The sequence below is a fragment of the Mesoplodon mirus genome, assembly GCF_964341445.2.
Source record: "Mesoplodon mirus genome assembly, chromosome: 19".
In the NCBI taxonomy this organism is placed as follows: domain Eukaryota; kingdom Metazoa; phylum Chordata; class Mammalia; order Artiodactyla; family Ziphiidae; genus Mesoplodon; species Mesoplodon mirus.
This window is the reverse complement of record NC_138995.1, coordinates 54,502,724-54,520,034: the sequence shown is the minus strand read 5'-3', so window position 1 is coordinate 54,520,034 and position 17,311 is coordinate 54,502,724. Positions and strand designations below refer to the sequence as shown.

The window sequence follows — 17,311 nt, the reverse complement described above, 5'->3', positions numbered from 1 at the left end:
TGTGAGTCACTTGGTGTAGGTTGTGTTGTATGCCCATGGGTGTTATAGGTTCTGTCTCCGGCCATGCCGTGTTTAAGGGTGTTATCACCCTGTGTCGCATGGTGTCCGGGTGTGGCTGAGTGTAGGTGTGTATTACACGCTGCAGACCGTTGTGTATGACAAAGCCCATTGTGTGTTGGTGTGTGTCTTAATCCATGTGGACACACGCCTCTTCCTTGCTCTGCCCCAAGACACACCCAGCCCCTCCTTAGTCTGAGAAGGGGGGTTGGGGAGCCTCCCCTCTGCCCAGGGGCCTCCCCAGCACCTCCCCGCCCTGCCCAGCAGTCACCACCCCCCAGAGGGCACAGGCTCTGCTGTGCCTCAAAGCAAGAGCCCAGAGAGAGGGAGCACAGCAGGCCGGGGACCTGCAAGCCATAGTGGCTGCTCTTTGTGTGCTGCGAGGTGGGGGACTCTGGGCAGGAAGCTGGCTGAGCCCCAAGACCCCGGGGGCCATGGGCGGGGAGCTGGTGCCGGGCCTGGGGGCCCTGCGGCGGAGAAAGCATCTGCTGGAGCAGGAGAAGAGTCTGGCAGTCTGGGCACTGACGCTGGCAGGAATCGGCATCGGACTCATGGTCCTGCACGCGGAGATGCTATGGTTCGGGGGGTGCCTGGTGAGTGGAGGCTGGAGGCTGGGACTCCCGAGTCTTGAGGGAGGAGGGGCTGGGGGCTGAAACTGCTGGGTCTGAGGGAGGAGGGGGCTGGGGGCCAGGACTCGCGGGTCCTGAGTGAGTAGAGGCTGGAGACCCCTGGGTCTGAGAGTGGAGGGGGCTGAGGGCTGGACTCCTGGGACCTAGGGAGGTAAATGCTGGGGGCCCTCTCTGCCAAAGGAAGGGAAGAGGGGTCACAGAGTGTCAGTTTGAAGGTATTGCAATTAGACAGTTGGAGGTCCAGAAGCCCTGGAGGCCAGAAGGTGGCTGGTCAGATATTTGAGCAGATTAGGGGAGAGGTAACCCCAGGTTCAGTGAAGGGAGGGTGGGGAGAAAGGCTGACTTCTTCCAGTAGGCGGCAGCTCCTTGGTCCTTATCTAAACTCTAATGTTCGCGCAGTATCTCAGAGGCAAAGGGCAGAGACCAAAAGAACTGGCTGGGTGGGGGGGGTGGGGAGGGAAAAGAAAACAAGCACCGCCCCCCTCCCCCCTCCATCTCCATCATTAAGAAGCTCAGCTTCCCCAGAATCTATGGGCTATTTAGTCTGGGAAATAAGGGAGAGGTAGGTTTATGGTAGCCTGGACTCCTGGGTCCCAGGAGAGGAGAGGCTGGGGCCAGGGTTCCTTAGAGGTGACTTAGAGCGTTTTTAGGGGAAGAGGGGCTGACTCTGAGGGTAGTGTGAGTGCGGAAGGAAAGAACAAGTGGGGCTGGGACAGGTCTGAGCAGGCTCCCAGCACGTTCCAGCCCTGGCCCGGGCAGTGATGGGGGCAGATGAAGGACACGGGTCAGAACTGGCGGCTTGAGGACGGGACAGAATTGCTCAACAGGAAAGGAGGGGTTGGAGATCTGTCTAGGGTAAGGGACGTGGAATTGGGCTGGTTGGAGGGCACTGATTTGAGGATTGAGTTGGGGGGATTTCTGGGGGACAACACTCAGGCTTGGATTTGGGGGTGGGAGAGGAAGACAGCTTTGAAGTGACCAGGAGCCACACGGACTGTCAGGGCAGGCTGGCTTCCTCTGGCCGGGTGGCCAGGCGAGGGCAGCGGGCACTGAGGGGGTGGGGCCGCCGAAGCCCATGCCAACAGGAAGCATGGCTGGGCCGACCCGCCGCTCCCACACTTCAGCACCCCGCCCAACAGGCGAGGTGAGGACAAGGGAGCCCTGGCAGATGGGGAGGGACAGGGTGTCTTTCCTACGCCACCCCATCCCCCTGCTGCTTCACCTCCGATTGCTTCCCTCTACCACCTGCCAGGCTGCTGCCTCCAGCACGGGGACTCTGGAATCTGCTGCAGCTCGCTGAGCCTCAGTTTCCCCAACTGGAAACCGGGGGTGAGGGTGGAAATACATGATCCGACGGGTCCTCCTTGGCCGCCTTTCTATGACTGCCTTGACAACACCCGTGTCCCCTCCCCACCTCCATCGTCATCTAATAAACTCATTTTGCAGGGATCCAGACACCTGCTCGCCAGGGGGGAAGGGCTGGAGGAGAGGCAGGTGCCAGAGCCCACCGATGCAGGGGAACGTGACAGAGAGAGTGGGGCGGGAGAGGGAGGATGGTGAGAGGTACCGAGAGGCAGAGATACACAGAGAGACCAAGACAGAGAGAGACCAAGACAAAGATGCAGTAAGAGACGGAGTGGTACAGACAGAGAAGGGGGTCGGGGATTCGGGGCAAGAGGAATTGGAAAGGAGAGAGGACCACCAGAGAAGTGGATTGCAGAGTGCGGAGGCGGTTGGGTCTAGTGGGGTGTTCTTTGGGACAAACTAAAGAACGGGACAGGGAACTGGGGAGCCACAGAAGGATGAAGGGGTGGGGAGGGCTAGGGACAACAGCACCATTGTTCGGGGAAGGGGGGCAGGCCCCATGGGGCAGGAAACTGGCCCTCTTCCCCTGCACAGAGGGGGGCCCTGGCCGGGTCAGGGGAGCTGGCACTGTTTTAGGAGAAACAGGTGCTGAGCTCAGAGTGGGAGCCCAGGTGGCCCCTTCCCCCTGACACCACATCCCAGGCAGGGATCTCCCCCAACACACCCTCCTCGGGAATCCAGCAGTCCCAGTCCCCTCTAAATCCCTTCCTCAAGAATTCTAGATTCCTCCAAGGTATTGCCACACAAAGACAGGGGAAAAAACTTCCTGTGGTTTCTGGAGGCCATGTGCTTCTGGCCAGATCTGCCCTGGGCTTAGAGCCAGGAGAGAGTGCAGGAGGTGGGGAGGGGGGCAGAGGAGACACACGGGGCAGCAGGACCGGGGGGCCTTTCTCAGAGCTGGGGCTGGGGTCTTAGGAACCCAGCCCCCTGGATGAGGGCAGGGGAGGCTGTCATTCATTCCTTGGGGCCTGAGTGATAGTTTCTAGGCTCCTCAGGAACTGCGGAGGGAGGGCGGGGGGCGGGAGGGACCTGAAGTTGTTTTCTAGGGCAGAGACCAGCTGGGTGGGAAGGGAAGGGGAGGGACCACTCTTTAGAGGCTAAATGTCTGTTTCTAGACACCCCCCCATACACACACACACACACACACACACACACACACAACTGAGGAACTACTATTGATGGGGACCAGTGCGGGGGGGGGGGGGGGAATTAGGAAGGAATGTGAGTTTCAAGGTCTTCCCTCAGGGGTGTGGTCCTAGGAGAAGAGCTGAGGAGGAAGGTGAACACTGGCACCTGGGCCAGGGCTGTCCCATTGGGAAGGAAGAGGGCACTCTCCCTGGGGACCAGGTGATGGTTTTGAGACTTCCCCAGACTGGAGGCATCAGGAGAAACTGGGCTGGGCGCTGGGGGTTAGGAGGCTAGGAAATTGGGAATGGAGAAGGGATGGTGGTTTGGGAAGAGCGCAGCGGGGACTGAGGGAGACCTGGGATCTCACTCCCTTCTCTCTCCCTCCCAACAGTGGGCAATCCACCTGTTCCTGGTTAAATGCATGATCAGCATCTCCACGTTCTTGCTCCTTTCCCTTATTGTGGCCTTTCACGCCAAAGAGGTCCAGGTAAGCCCCCAGCCCCTTCCTAGCTCCCCTCAGCCCACCCCCACGCCCTGTCAGCTCACACTTCCCACCTCCTGGGCTGAGTAATGAGCTTCCTCCACCCTGAGATACAACCACACCTTCATCCACCCGGAGGGGATGAACCACGGACCGACAGACAGGCCCCCGGAGCAGTCCTGACCTTCCTCAACCTGCTGCCCTCTGTCTCACCTTGCACACCTGTAGATGCTGAGAGTTCCCGCCCCCAGGCATCTGTCCACTCTGTCCCCAGGTTGCCTCACACAAGACACAGCCTCCCAGATCTCACTTCTCCATCCCCGAGTCCCTACCGGTTCCTGTCCCAACAACCCAAGATCCTAGCCATGTGCCCGCAGGTCCTTCCCCACTGCTGAGCTCCCCACCTCTGTGCCAACGACCCCACAGACCCAGGAGCCCTTCCCACCCGTATCCCCCCCTCCCATCTCATGTCTCAACCCACACTGGACTCTCCACCCCTTCCCCTCTCATCCCATCCCCCACATCCCCAGATCCTGTTCCCTTCCCCCCACACCTCTGAAGTATAAAATGAGGGTTATTGGTCGAGTGTGGTGACGCCCCTTGCAGTGCCTGGCACACAAGATGTGCTCAGGAAGAAGTACACGTTATCATTAAAGCAGTCATTCGAGTAGTTAAGTGGCCTGAGGGCCCTGGGCCTCAGTTTCTGCATCTATAAAATGGGGGTAAGAATATTTTCAATCTCACTGTCTTGTGAGCATTCACTGAGTCACAACACATAAAGAGGATAGCGCAATAACTGGCACCTCCAAAGTGCCCTGTAAATGTTGGCTATTATCATTGCTAATGGGATGACGGCAATTACTACTGCATCCCCAGAAACTGGAGTAGGACACAGCTCTATGGATGTGGAATGTAAGTTCTTGGGGAGGCAGGGGTTTTGTTTTGTTTGTTTTGTCCACCCATATCCTCAATATATCTCAATATATAGAACAATGTCGGGCATACAGTAGGCACTCAATAAGTGTTCCTGGGCTGGAAGTTCTGGAAGTGGGCTGAAACTAGGAGGGGGAGCAGGTGGAGAGGTGTCTTCCTCGAGTCCTGCCCTGCCCCTTCCCACCCTCCCGGGCCCCATGCCCTGCGCTATCTGCCTCCCTCTCCGGCCCCGCGGGCGCGCCCCCCTTATCTCCCCGCGCAGGCTGGGGAGCGGGCGCCTGACCTTCGTGTGACCCCCCCTCCTTCTCCATCCGTTCCCCTCCCTGCAGCTGTTCATGACGGACAACGGGCTCCGGGACTGGCGCGTGGCGCTGACCGGGCGGCAGGCGGCGCAGATCGTGCTGGAGCTGGCTGTGTGCGGGCTGCACCCGGCGCCGGTGTGGGGCCCGCCGTGCGCGCCGGTCTCGGGGTCCCCGCAGACGGCGGTCACGCAGTCCCGGCCGAGTTTCCTGGGCCAGGCGGAGGCGCTGCTGTCGCTGGCCATGCTGCTGCGCCTGTACCTGGTGCCCCGCGCCCTGCTCCTGCGCAGCGGCGTCCTGCTCAACGCCTCCTACCGCAGCATCGGCGCGCTCAACCAGGTCCGCTTCCGCCACTGGTTCGTGGCCAAGCTGTACATGAACACGCACCCCGGCCGCCTGCTGCTCAGCCTCACGCTTGGCCTCTGGCTCACCACCGCCTGGGTGCTGTCGGTGGCCGAGAGGTGAGGGTGCGGGGGGAGGGGAGGGCGGGAAGGGACGGTACCTGGAGCCTCTGGAGGAGCCGCTTACAACCACCATCGCCCTGTACCGTGGTGCAGGTTGGGACTCCGTGGGACCGAGAAGGGGAGAAAGCCTTTCCTCCACCTGCAGTCTCCAGTCTCCCCAGACACACACACGCACACCATAGGAAGCCCTGCCCTTCCTGCTTCCAACCTCTCCTGCCTCAGGTTTCCAGGCATCTGTTCAGTCTCCACACGCAGGCCCTGGGCCCTGGCCAAGGGTTGCACCTGCTTTGGAGGAAGGGGACATCTTTTCCAAATTAGCACAGATGCGCTGTAGGTGCTCCCGGTGACCCCCAGGCTGCGCCAGAAGGGAATTCCGTGCAGAGAATTGATACGGGAATTCGAGGCCCCCTGCTGGACTTTAACCTGATGCTGGAACTGTACCCCTCAGGGCCTCCACTTACCTTACAGATAAACAAATTGGGGGTAATCTTAGCCAGTGGTTCTCAGAGTGTGGTTCTGGGACCATCTCCTGGGAACTGGCTGCAAATCCAAATTTGCAGGCCCCACCCGGATCTACAGAATCCCAGACTCTGGGGGGTTGGGCCCAGCAATCTTTTTTAACAGTTCACGCTGATGCTGGCTGAAATTTGAGAACCTCTGGTTTAGTGCATCTGGCAAAGGATTCTTGAGGAGAGATGGAGGATGGGAAGAACTGGCCTTAGATCTCTCCTCTCTGAGCCTCTGTTTCCGCATCTATAAAATGGGTATCAAAATCCACCATCTTTAAAGTCTCCCTGGCAATTCTAATCTTTCATGATTTTAAACTCATTCATCTCACAGGATCTCAGTTTTCTCAGTTGGGAAATTGGTCAGGATCAGTAAATGATCCTCCCACCAATTTTCTCACCTGAAAAATGGGAGGATGGGTAGGGAGCCAAATTTCTAAATCTGTTTGAGGCAGAAGTCCTCAAACTTGAATGTATTTTGGGATGAAGGGGTTGGAGCTTAACAGGGCAGATTCAATCCCCACCTCCAGACACTAATTTAGTGGGTTTGAGGTGTCTGGGGCCCTGGTGAATGATGCTTTCCCTGCTTTGGCCTAACTGTGGGTCAAAGTTAGACAAATCCTGATTATCAATCCTTTCCATGGCTGGACCTAAATGTCCCCTCCTGTGAAGTGAGGGGAAAAGAGGCAGAGTCCGCCAAGCCTTTTTATTTTATTTATTTTTTTAAAGTGCATTTATTTACTTATTTTAAAGATTTATTATTTATTTTATTTTATTTATTTTTGGCTGTGTCGGGTCTTGGTTGCGGCATGCAGGATCTTTTGTTGCGGCGCGTGGGTTTCTCTCTAGTTGTGGCACACAGGTTTTCTCTTCTCTAGTTGTGGCACGCAGGCTCCAGGGTGCGTGGGCTCTGTGGTTTGCGGCACGCAGGCTCTGGTTGAGGTGCGCAAGCTCAGTAGTTGTGGTGTGCAGGCTTAGTTGCCCTGCGGCCTGTGGGATCTTAGCTCCCTGACCAGGGATCGAACCCGTGTCCCCTACATTGTAAGGTGGGTTCTTTACCACTGGACCACCAGGGAAGTCCCCCACCAAGCCTTTTTAGAGTCCCACCGTTTTAGTCCTGATAGGGCCACCTCTAGGCCATAGAGCATCTTTGTGGAAATTAGAAAAAGGTGCCCCTTCCTTTGAGTGGATGCAGCCCCCTGCCGGGTCTGACAAGTGGACTTCAGGCTGGGTTTCTACCCCCCTCTCAACCCCTCAACCACACACTCTGAAAGTAGCAGCCCTGATAGCCTAGCTGAAACCAAAAAGTCTTTGGAATTGGTCGGATCCAGGTTCAAATCCCACAGCCCAGAGTGGTTGAGCATCTTGCCCAGGTCACACAGCAAAGAGGAGGCTAGGCAGGCTCTCCAAAGCCCAGAACTTAACTGGCTTTTTCTGAGTGCTTCTTGGAACTGTGGGTGTATGTTAAGAAAGAGGGTATCAAACATCACAGGAACCCCAGAATTAACCCACTCTTCCCCACAGACAGAACGTTAATGCCACCGGGCACCTTTCAGACACACTGTGGCTGATCCCCATCACATTCCTGACCATCGGCTACGGGGACGTGGTGCCGGGTACCACATGGGGCAAGATTGTCTGCCTCTGCACTGGGGTCATGGTGAGTACACCCACTCAGGGACCCTGCCTTTATCCCACACTGCTTATCCCCTGGGCCCCAGGAAACCACGGAGCCAACTAAGGCACTCAGGGACACCCCCAAGAAACTCGGGTGTCTGGACCCCCACAGCCCCATTTCCTGTCCAGGACACAAACACTAGCCTCATTTCCTTTGAAAATCCAGGAATCCATCCCCTGAGTCCTTGCTCTCTAGAACCTAGGACCCAGCCCTCATCCTCCTCAGGAACACAGGCCCCTGACCTCCCAGCCCCATTTCCTTCCAGATTCCAGGAGTCCAGTCCCAAGCCCCACCAAGACTCAGGTATCTTGCCCTCTCCCCCCTTTACCCTCTCAATCATCCAGGACTCAGGTACTTGGTTTCCCAGCTCTAGGCTCTTCCAGAACCCAGGAATCCAGTCTCCCAGCCTCCATTAAAGCTATTTATTGTGTCTAGACATGAAGAGCATGCCTGTGGGCTCAGGCTGCCTGGGTTCAAATCCTGCTTCTGCCCACTTCCTAGCTGGGAGTCAGCCACACAATCTTTCTGGGCCTCAGTTTCCTCATCTATAAAATGGGGATGCTGATACTAGTGTACTCCTCATGGGGTTCCTGAGAAGACGAAATGAATTAAACCATATAAAGGGTCTCAAACACAGAAAATGTTCAATAAACGGGTCAGGGGGTGGCGATGCGGAAGCTGTTATTGTAACTGGTTCCAGGCGTCTGGCTGCCCCTACCCCAGCTCTTGTGCCCTCAAGGATGAGGCAGAGGCTCCCCAAGCGCCAGACTCCAGCCTCCTCCCCAGAGTTGGCCTCCTCCTAAATCTAGACATCTACCCCCTTCCCCTCATAGACCCAGCACCCAATGCCTTGGCCTTCACCTCCCTGTGAGATCTGGCTCCCTTCACCCGCAGGGATTCAAGCCTCCAGCCCCAGCCCTGATTTGTCCCAGGGAGGACATGGTGAATCCCCCAGTCCTGGGTCCACAGGTGATGCATGGGGGGAAATGTGGCAGTCCCCTTCCCTCCAGCAGTGAGTCTTTGTGACTAGGAAAGAGGGGCAGAGACTCAGCCAATGACACACTCCCAAAGGGTCAGAGACCCTCAGGGCTGCCTGGGACCTCCTCCCTCATTTGACAAAAGGAGGAACTGAGAGATAAGGCGATTTGCACTCGAGCTCACAGCCCACTCCTAGCTGAGAGGTTCCAAGGTACAATGAAATTATAATGGCTAACTGTTATTGGGCATATACTCTGTGCCAGTCTCTGCTCTAAAGGTGTCAACTTATGGAATCCTCGGAGTAATACTGTGAGGGTGTGCACATTTTACAGATAAGAAACTCAAGACACTGAGAGATTAGATAACTTGCTCTGAAGCTGGCCTTGAAACCCAAGCAGTCCCAGAGCCAAGGTTTACAGCTAGTAATTATTCTGAGGGTCAAGAGTTGAAACATATGGGGTGGGGGAAGACTTCAGGAGATTCATTCTAACTCCAGGGAGAGGGAGCAGGTGCTACAGAGCAGTTGGGATTTGCTGGGGCCTTGAAGGATCAGAGGCCTCGAGAAGGAAGGGAGAAGAGTGAGACCAAGGTGCTCAGGCAGGTGAGGGCTGAGTTGCCTGGGACGGAAGCTGGGCAGAGGAGGAAGAGCGGCCTGGACCTTGCAAGGCCTTGAGAGCTGGGCTAAGAAGTCTGGGGCAGTGGGAGCCTAGAAGGAGATTAGGGTGAGGGCGTCAGGGTCATAACTGGGTGTTAGATCTCCCTGGGGTCAGGTGGAGTGAGGGAAAGGCCGGAGACTGTCCAGAAGGGAGAGGATGTGGCCAGAGCTGGGCAGAGGCTGTAGGGGTGGGGAGGAGGGGGAGAGATGCCCTCGCTGACCTGATGGCCCACTGGACCGTGGGGAGGAAAGGGTTCCACAGGAGCCTGAGGTCTGCTCCTTGCCCAAAACCAGCCCTTCTCCCCAATCTCCAATCACACACTTAACAAAAGAGAACATGGGCTTCCCTGGTGGCGCAGTGGTTAAGAATCCGCCTGCCAATGCAGGGGACACAGGTTCGAGCCCTGGTCCGGGAAGATCCCACATGCTGCAGAGCAGCTAAGCCCGTGAGCCACAACTACTGAGCCTGCGCTCTAGGGCCCGCGAGCCACAACTACTGAGCCCATGCGCCACAACTACTGAAGCCCGCGCACCTAGAGCCCGTGCTCTGCAACAAGAGAAGCCACTGCAATGAGAAGCCCGTGCACCGCGACAGAGAGTACTCCCCACTTGCCGCAACTAGAGAAAGCCCGCGTGCAGCGACGAAGACCCAATGCAGCCAAAAATAAATAAATTTATTTTTTTTAAAAAGAGAGAACATTGTGATGGTGTAAATACCACACCCAGGAGTTCGACTCGGACGCATGATTTTATGATCCCAGCTCCACCACTGGGAGCTGTGGGACCCTGGTTCTCTCTGGGCCGGTTTGCTTGTCTGTCAACTAGCAGTCGTGGTGCCTGCTGTCTGTGGCTGTTGGGAGGGCTCAAGGAGAGAGAGAGCTGGTGGCACGCGGCTGGTACTCAGCTCCCCATGGGCCTTGTGTCATAGTGCCTGCTGTGCCCACAGGGGGTCTGCTGCACAGCCCTGCTGGTGGCCGTGGTGGCCCGGAAGCTGGAGTTTAATAAGGCAGAGAAGCACGTGCACAACTTCATGATGGATATTCAGTATGCCAAAGAGGTGAGGGGGGCCTCCGGCACCCAGAGCACACCCCTTCCTCAGCCCCAGGATCCAGGCCCCCGGCCCCTTCCCACTCAGCCCCAGGATCCAGACCCCCGGCCCCTCCCCCTTCAGCCCCAGGATCCAGGCCCCCGGCCCCTCCCCCCTCAGACCCAGGATCCAGGCCCCCAACCCCTCCTCCCTCAGACCCAGGATCCAACCCCCGGCCCCTCCTCCCTCAGACCCAGGATCCAGACCCCCGGCCCCTCCTCCCTCAGACCCAGGATCCAGACCCCCGGCCCCTCCTCCCTCAGACTCAGGATCAAAGCCCCCGGCCCCTCCTCCCTCAGACCCAGGATCCAGACCCCGGGCCCCTCCTCCCAGAACCCTAGGAGCACTATCTCCCTTGACACTGTGAAACCCACCCCCAGATGAGGGAGTCGGCCGCCCGAGTGCTGCAAGAGTCCTGGATGTTCTACAAACATACACGCAGGAAGGACTCTGGAGCCGCCCGCAGGCACCAGCGCAGGCTGCTGGCCGCCATCAACAGGTGAGGACCTCTGTGCGTGCACACGCCATGTCCAAGTCTCTTCCTCTCTGCAGGGTGCACGCGCATGCGTGTGTGTGTGTGACCGAGCATGAACGCGTGCCCAGGTCAGGATGCCCATGTGTGGTCTCACTGAACAGATGCCCACCTGGACCTCACAGTGACTCTGCGTGATGGTTTTGTTTATGTGTCTTGGAGTGTCTGTGGGCCTGGATGCCCGGGTCTCTATGTGGGAGGCGGGCTCATGGGTGCAGCCACCCCCTCTCATCCCACCTCTGAGCTAGGGCCACTCTAACCCCCCCATTTTTTTTTACCCCCAGGTTCCGCCAGGTGCGGCTGAAACACAGAAAGCTCCGGGAAAAAGTGAACTCCATGGTGGACATCTCCAAGGTACTGGGACCCCATGAGAGGGGGTCTGGGAGAAGAGGGAGGTTGGGGGCAGCTGGTAAGGAGATCTGGCCCTGGAATAGGGAACGCTGGCACACACAGGCACTCAATAAAGGTTTGTGGCTGAACGAACGAATGAATGAATAAGTGAATGATGCAATAGCGTTTCTCATGTAAGGTGCAGTTTCCTTTGAAACTTAAATAACTTATACAAAGAACTCCAGTGTTCGATGTGAAATTATCTCCATTATCAAGTTACTTACATGTGGACGGATATAAAATTCCTTTCAACTGTGACTCTTATACAACAATAAAACCAAAGCAAATTGACCAAGTTCAAACCAAGTTCAAACACAAAGGGCAAAGCAATAAAATGCGAATTAACAGCACTGACACACGGACAGGTGACAATGTTTCGGGAAAACTCAATCTGTGTTGCTATTGTGAAGAGGGGGCCCAGGAGCGCTGGGCAGCCTTGCCTGGCCAAGGGGTGACTCAGCTTACCCTCCTTCTGCTGGGTCCCCTTGATTCTGAAGTGCTCGGGTAGGTGACATCACGCCCCCTGGCTTGGCTCACAGCACCTCTTGCTTATCCGGTAGCCTTTGCTTTTTTCTCATTAGTCTACGACAATTCAAACAGTGGCCCTTGGTCCCAATACCATGGTAAACACAGCCACAGATGCCGGCCCCTAAACTGCACGGTGGTGGCCTAAATCTGCCGGAATTGGCAGGTCGTGATTTCCAAGATCATCCACCAGGTCCAAAACACGGAAGTCAAGAGTTCTCATAGAAAGCTCACACACTCTCAAGGACGAAGCTGTGAATCCTAGTTTGAGAAGGCAGAGAAAGGGCTCTGTGGATTGTGAAGTCAGGCAGTCATCAATTACACAAAGATTTAAGTGAGCACCTACTACATTCTAGGGCCTCCCTGATCCAGGTGCTGCCTTGGGCGTGTCATTTAACTGCTCCAGGCCTGTTTCCTCAGCTCTTAAAAATGGAAACAGGATTCCCACTGCCCACACTTTTAGGAGGATTTTAAACTATAAAGAGCACCGGGCCAAGTTGCTGGGCAGTGGCAGGTGGCTGATAAGGTAACTGATATTATTGAGGATAATCCTCCAAGGCCTGTAAGGACTTAGTAAATGCTGGTTCTACTGCCTTACTACATGGGGCAGGGAGAGAGTCTCCCCCAGCCCCCGATCCCTCTGACCTCTCTCTGCCCAGATGCACATGATCCTCTGTGACCTGCAGCTGGGTCTGAGCACCTCACACCAGGCCCTGGAGAAGCAGATTGATGCGCTGGCAGGGAGGCTAGACACCCTGACCGAGCTGCTTAGCGCTGCCCTGGGTCCACGGCAGCTTCCAGAACCAAGCCAGGAGGCCACGTAGCTGGTAAGGGAGCTGGGACTTGGGCAGGAGAACATCCTGGAGGAAGGGTGCCTGTGGCCAGCACTCCATGTGGCTAAGGGGGTGGGGGATGGGTGGCCTGGAGGTGAGGCCACCCTTTCTCTTCCACTCTGGCTCTGTCTGGAGGGAGGGACTCCAAGTTCGGGGCTGGACCAGCAGCGAAGGAAACAGACGTTCCATCCCCCCTTCACAGACTCTCAGTACCTGCTCCCTCTTTCTTTGCTTGGTCTCTGTCTCTGTCTCTTCCTCTGGTGTCTGGCCTGCCTGTCTATCCATCTCTCTGTTTGTCTCCCCAGGACCCAGCCAGGAAGAACCAGGCTACTTTCCCCAGGATTGAGGTCAAGGACATTCTCTCTGCTACTCCTAACCCAGCCCCATGCATAAAGCCAGTTAAGCGTAGGGACCAAGGGGGGCCACACCTTGGGGTGGGTTGACTCCCTGATGGCTGCTGGCGGGGACGCTGGCTGAAGGAGGGAGGCCGTGGCCCATCCCCACCGAGGCCCCAAACGGGAAAATGGTCACCCCTGTCCCACATACCCTGTGCCTGGGGACTGGGACTCCTGAGTCCCAGAGGAGGAGGAGGGGAGCGGGGGCCCAGAGTCCAAGATCCTGGGCTGCATCAGTTACCCGCCGACCAGCACAGATGAAGGAATGAGGCCCGAGGCAGAAGGCAGAGCCCCCTGGCGGGAGATCGAGGAGGACCCCAACTCTCTAGAGCTGCAGAGAATTATCTGGTGGGGGAGAAGGTGGGACCTGGGGGGAAGGGTGAAGCTCACCAGTCTCTGCTCTTATACTTTGTAATAAATGTTTAACAAAGTCAGAAGAAGTTGCTGTTTCTTTCAAAACATACCCACACTCCAAACAGGCAGGTCAGCCAGTGGAACGCCCTTGCCCTGTCTGAACCTGTTTCCCCATCTATAAAACAGAGGCCTCCAAGAAGTATCCTCCCAGGTCTGTAGGCTGGAGAGTCCTCAACTCCCGCCTGGCCCCAGCCCAGATCTGCGGCGAAGAGCAAGGGCTCTAAATTCAGGCCCAGGAGCCCAGCCCCCCAGCCCCTCCTCCCTCAGACCCAGGAGTCCAGGCCCCCAGCCCTCCTCCCTCAGATTTGGATCGGGGTCCAAATCCTGGCTCTGCCATCCACTGGCTGTGTGACTTTGGGCAAGTGGCTTCACCTCTGAACATTTCACTTCACCTGTAAGATGGGGCCACCTTCCCATGGGTCAGCTGTGAAGATTAAAACTGGGAGGGCACAGAGGGTCAGGCATTTAGTAAGACAAACACATGAGAGAACTTAATCATTTTTATTAGTGCTACTGATTTTCAGACACAATGAATACGTGGCGCCCTTTTTCTTTTTTCTACTGCCCTTTAACCCTCTCTACTCATATCCCACCAGAACCTAGACGAAAACTCACCTATCAGGAGACTAACAGGAATTCCAAACCATCCTACGTACTTGTTTCGTACCTGCTAGGACTAAGACAGAAAAAGGAAAGGGGGCTGGCACTTACAGAGGTCCTCCTGTACGCCCAGCTCTGCGCTCCTGTTTTGTTAAGTCACCACCACCACTGCCCGCCCCACTCCACCCCATTGTACAGATACAGAAACTGAGATTTCAAGAGGAGCAGGGCCTAGAGGGCCTGAATTCACACCCAGCTCATCCCACTGCAGAGCCCTCCCTCTCTGCCCTGCTTGAGGTGAGTCAAAGACAGAGCAGCCTTGGACCCTGAACCTAGGTCTCACTTCACACAGCCGCTTCCTTCCACTTGGAGAGGCTGATTCATCCTCACTTCCTTTGATTTGAGGGGAAGCCCAGGCTGCGAGTCATCCTTCTCTGCTGAGCTATCTTTGGATTTCCCTGCAAGTCCACAGCCAGCCTCCCCCTCAGCCCCAAGAGCTAAACTGGGGTTGCACCACCCACTGCCGCAGACAGCCCTTCCTCTGGACGCCAGCCCATCTGGGGGGAAGAGGAAACAGGAACATTTCCAACACCCTACCCCTGCAGTAAGCCCTCCTCAGTGATGCCAGATACCCTGCCAAACTCATTCCTCCAGGACCACCCTTTCCTAGTTGTACTTGGCTTCAGCAGGAAAACTCCTTCCTACGCCTCCTTTGGGCCCCTGCTTAGATGCCCCCTCCTCCAGGAAGCCCTCTCTGAAGCTCCCATAGCCCCACAAACCTGCCTCTATTACAACAATAATATTTATTGGGCAAAGTCCCACGTTAAGTCCTTCATATAAATGATCTCACAAAATCTCTACAAAAGGAGACAAAGTGGTATTACTGGTCCAATTTTACAGATGAGGAAACTGAGGCACAGAGATTAAGAACCCTGCCCAAAGCCACAGCAAAGAGATGGGGGAGCTGGGATTTGACCCAGGTGGCCGGGCTCTGGAGCCCGAGCACTTAGCCAACCAGCCCATTCGTTCGCTCAGAGATCCCTACACCCTATTTTCATTTTTGCTCTGTTGCGTCTTCAACGTCAAGGGCCTGGCATATACCAGGCCTCAGAGAATATCACTGAATGAACACACTTACTACCTGGGGTGGCTGGAAGCTTCTCACCCTCTACCACATGTTGGTTTCTTCTGGGACAAGGGACGAACTGGTTATAAGGGGCTTTTGACTAAGAAACTAAGAGCACACGTGACAGCGCTCCTGTTCTGAGTTATCTCAGATCTGCCCCCGCCGCCCTGCCCCGACTCTCCACTGTGGAGCTCAGGTCCTGACCTCTCCCTCCAGCAGTCTCTGCTCTCCCCCTTACACAATCAGCACTTCCTGAAGGCCCTGCACCAGGGGCAGGGCTGCAGGCATAAGTCAGAGGGCTCTGCCCCCAGGGGCTCAGTCTCATAGTGATTTTGGCAACTTCCCCCTCCTACTTCTGTTTTGCCTCCATGCCCACAAGAGGACTGGGTGGGGAAAGTGGGTCCAGAGAGGGCTGGAGGTCTTATCAGGGTTAGAGAGCCAGTCAGGAGCTGGGGTCACCCCACCCCCCACCCCAACCATGCCCCAGACATTACCGGGCCCTTCCTCTGCTCAAAACCTTTCCATGGTTCCCACCTGCCCTTCTCTCAAAGTCTGGCTCCTAGTCCTAGCTCATTTTTTCTCTTCTTGCAGGATCTTAGCTCCCTGACCAGGGATTGAACCCACACCCCCTGCAATGGAAGCACAGAGTCTTAACCACTGGACTGCCAAGGAAGTGCCCACTCATTTTTTCTTTCATTGAGATTTATTTTACATAAACAACACAAATTTTAAATGTGGCCTCAATAGATTTTTTACAAAAGCATTTACCTGAGCAACTACCACTCAGCTCAAGTTTGAAGTTTCTGGGCCCCTAAAAACTCTCACGCCCCTCCCATCTTGATTCCTTTTGCCCAATTTTGAACTCTGAAAGGAACCCTGCTGCACACCCTGGTGTGTACCTGCTTCTTGGTACCAGCCAGGTGCACATTCGTTTTTACTACAGAATGGTGTTACTACGCGCACAGGCCTCACCTGGGGGGGCTCTTCAGGCTCTGCGCCCCCCTGCCCCTGCCTCCAGCCTCCCCATCCCCTCCCTGTCATGGCTGCTAATGATTCTGCACCCAATTCCAGTGTGTGAGGGTTTTTTCCCCCCATACCAAGCAATTCTCAGACACCACAGTCGACTCAATCCTGACATTGTCTACCTGGAGACAGCGTCAGATTCCACAGGTTAAGGGTTCGGTCCTACAAGACTGCCCCCTACCCTCACCCCTTCAGATGCCAATTTCAAGTCCAGGTTGTCACCTGTGCTTCTGACCAACTGGCTACAGATCCAACAACCCCCTTCCTTGGGTTCGATGAGTGGCTCACAGAACTCAGAGACACGCTTGATTTACTAGATTACTGGTTCCTTACAATAAAAGGATATAACTCAGGAACAGCCACATGGAAGAGATGCATAGGGCAAGGTATGGGGAAGGCGCAGGGAGCTTCCATGACCTCTCTGGGCACCACTCTCCCCAAATCTCCATGTGTTCACCAACCTGGAAGCTCTCCAAACCCTGTCCTTTGAGGTTTTCTATGGAAGCTTCATTACACAGTCATGACTGATTAAATCATTGAACTTCCGTGACTAATTCAACATCCAACCCCTCTCCCCTCCCTGGAGACCTGGAAGTTCTGACCCTCTAATCATCCAGTTGGGTCCCTTGGCACCCAGCCCCTATCCTTAGGTTACCTAGGTGCTTTCCAAAGCCACCTCATTCACATAACAAAAGACACCCTTATTACTCCATTCCAAAGGTTTTAGGAGCTCTGTTCCAGACTCAGGGGACAAAGACCAAATACATATTTATTATAAATCACAGTATCACAGCTGCTCCAGCCACTGGGCTCTTCCCACCCAAAGATTTTCTGTCGTAATTGCCCACCACTCTCCTCGCCCTTTTGCCCCATCCATGTAGAACAAACATCGCCAGTATTTGTCCAGTTCTTTACGATGGTTGGTAAAGGAAGCTGTATCATCTACATCAACACCAGACTGCAGTCCAAAGACCTGTTTTGAGCTTTTCTGCTGTGTGGGATTACTGCTAACATATAAAAACTAGGAGAGTGTTTCTTACAATTTGGAGGCAATGTCAAATGGTAACACTTTCCTTTCTTCTACCAGGATGAGCTGGCCCTTCTTCAAGTCCAAGCCCTGTCTCCACTTGTAACCAGGCTGCACCCTCTCTCGCCTCCTTGAGGGCCTGGGTCCTAAGTCTCCTGCCTCATCCATTTTCCCTGCTATTGAAAC

At 55.5% G+C, this 17,311-nt stretch overlaps 1 protein-coding gene across 2 annotated transcripts; it reads left to right on the top strand.

Annotated features, from left to right (window-relative positions):
* Positions 1-343: 343 nt before the first annotated feature.
* Positions 344-13,534, top strand: LOC309794666 (intermediate conductance calcium-activated potassium channel protein 4). Of its 2 annotated transcripts, XM_082606449.1 has the most exons (9): positions 344-650; positions 3,571-3,666; positions 4,923-5,353; positions 7,387-7,522; positions 10,120-10,230; positions 10,641-10,759; positions 11,077-11,146; positions 12,367-12,534; positions 12,846-12,962. In XM_082606449.1, exons 1-8 carry the CDS (start codon positions 492-494, stop codon positions 12,529-12,531), a joined length of 1,287 nt encoding a protein of 428 aa, XP_082462575.1. In that variant the 5' UTR covers positions 344-491; the 3' UTR covers positions 12,532-12,534; positions 12,846-12,962. The 2 variants fall into 2 exon arrangements, with proteins under 2 accessions (XP_082462575.1, XP_082462576.1); XM_082606450.1 differs by lacking the exon at positions 12,367-12,534 and having other exon boundaries at positions 12,846-13,534.
* Positions 13,535-17,311: the final 3,777 nt, after the last annotated feature.

Excerpts from the sequence above, each read along its gene's own strand:
- LOC309794666 (XM_082606449.1), top strand. The coding sequence starts at position 492 with ATGGGCGGGGAGCTGGTGCCGGGCCTGGGGGCCCTGCGGCGGAGAAAG. Across the intron at positions 5,354-7,386 it reads GTGCTGTCGGTGGCCGAGAG|ACAGAACGTTAATGCCACCG; the intron begins GTGAGGGTGCGG and ends TCTTCCCCACAG. Across the intron at positions 10,760-11,076 it reads CTGCTGGCCGCCATCAACAG|GTTCCGCCAGGTGCGGCTGA; the intron begins GTGAGGACCTCT and ends TTTTACCCCCAG.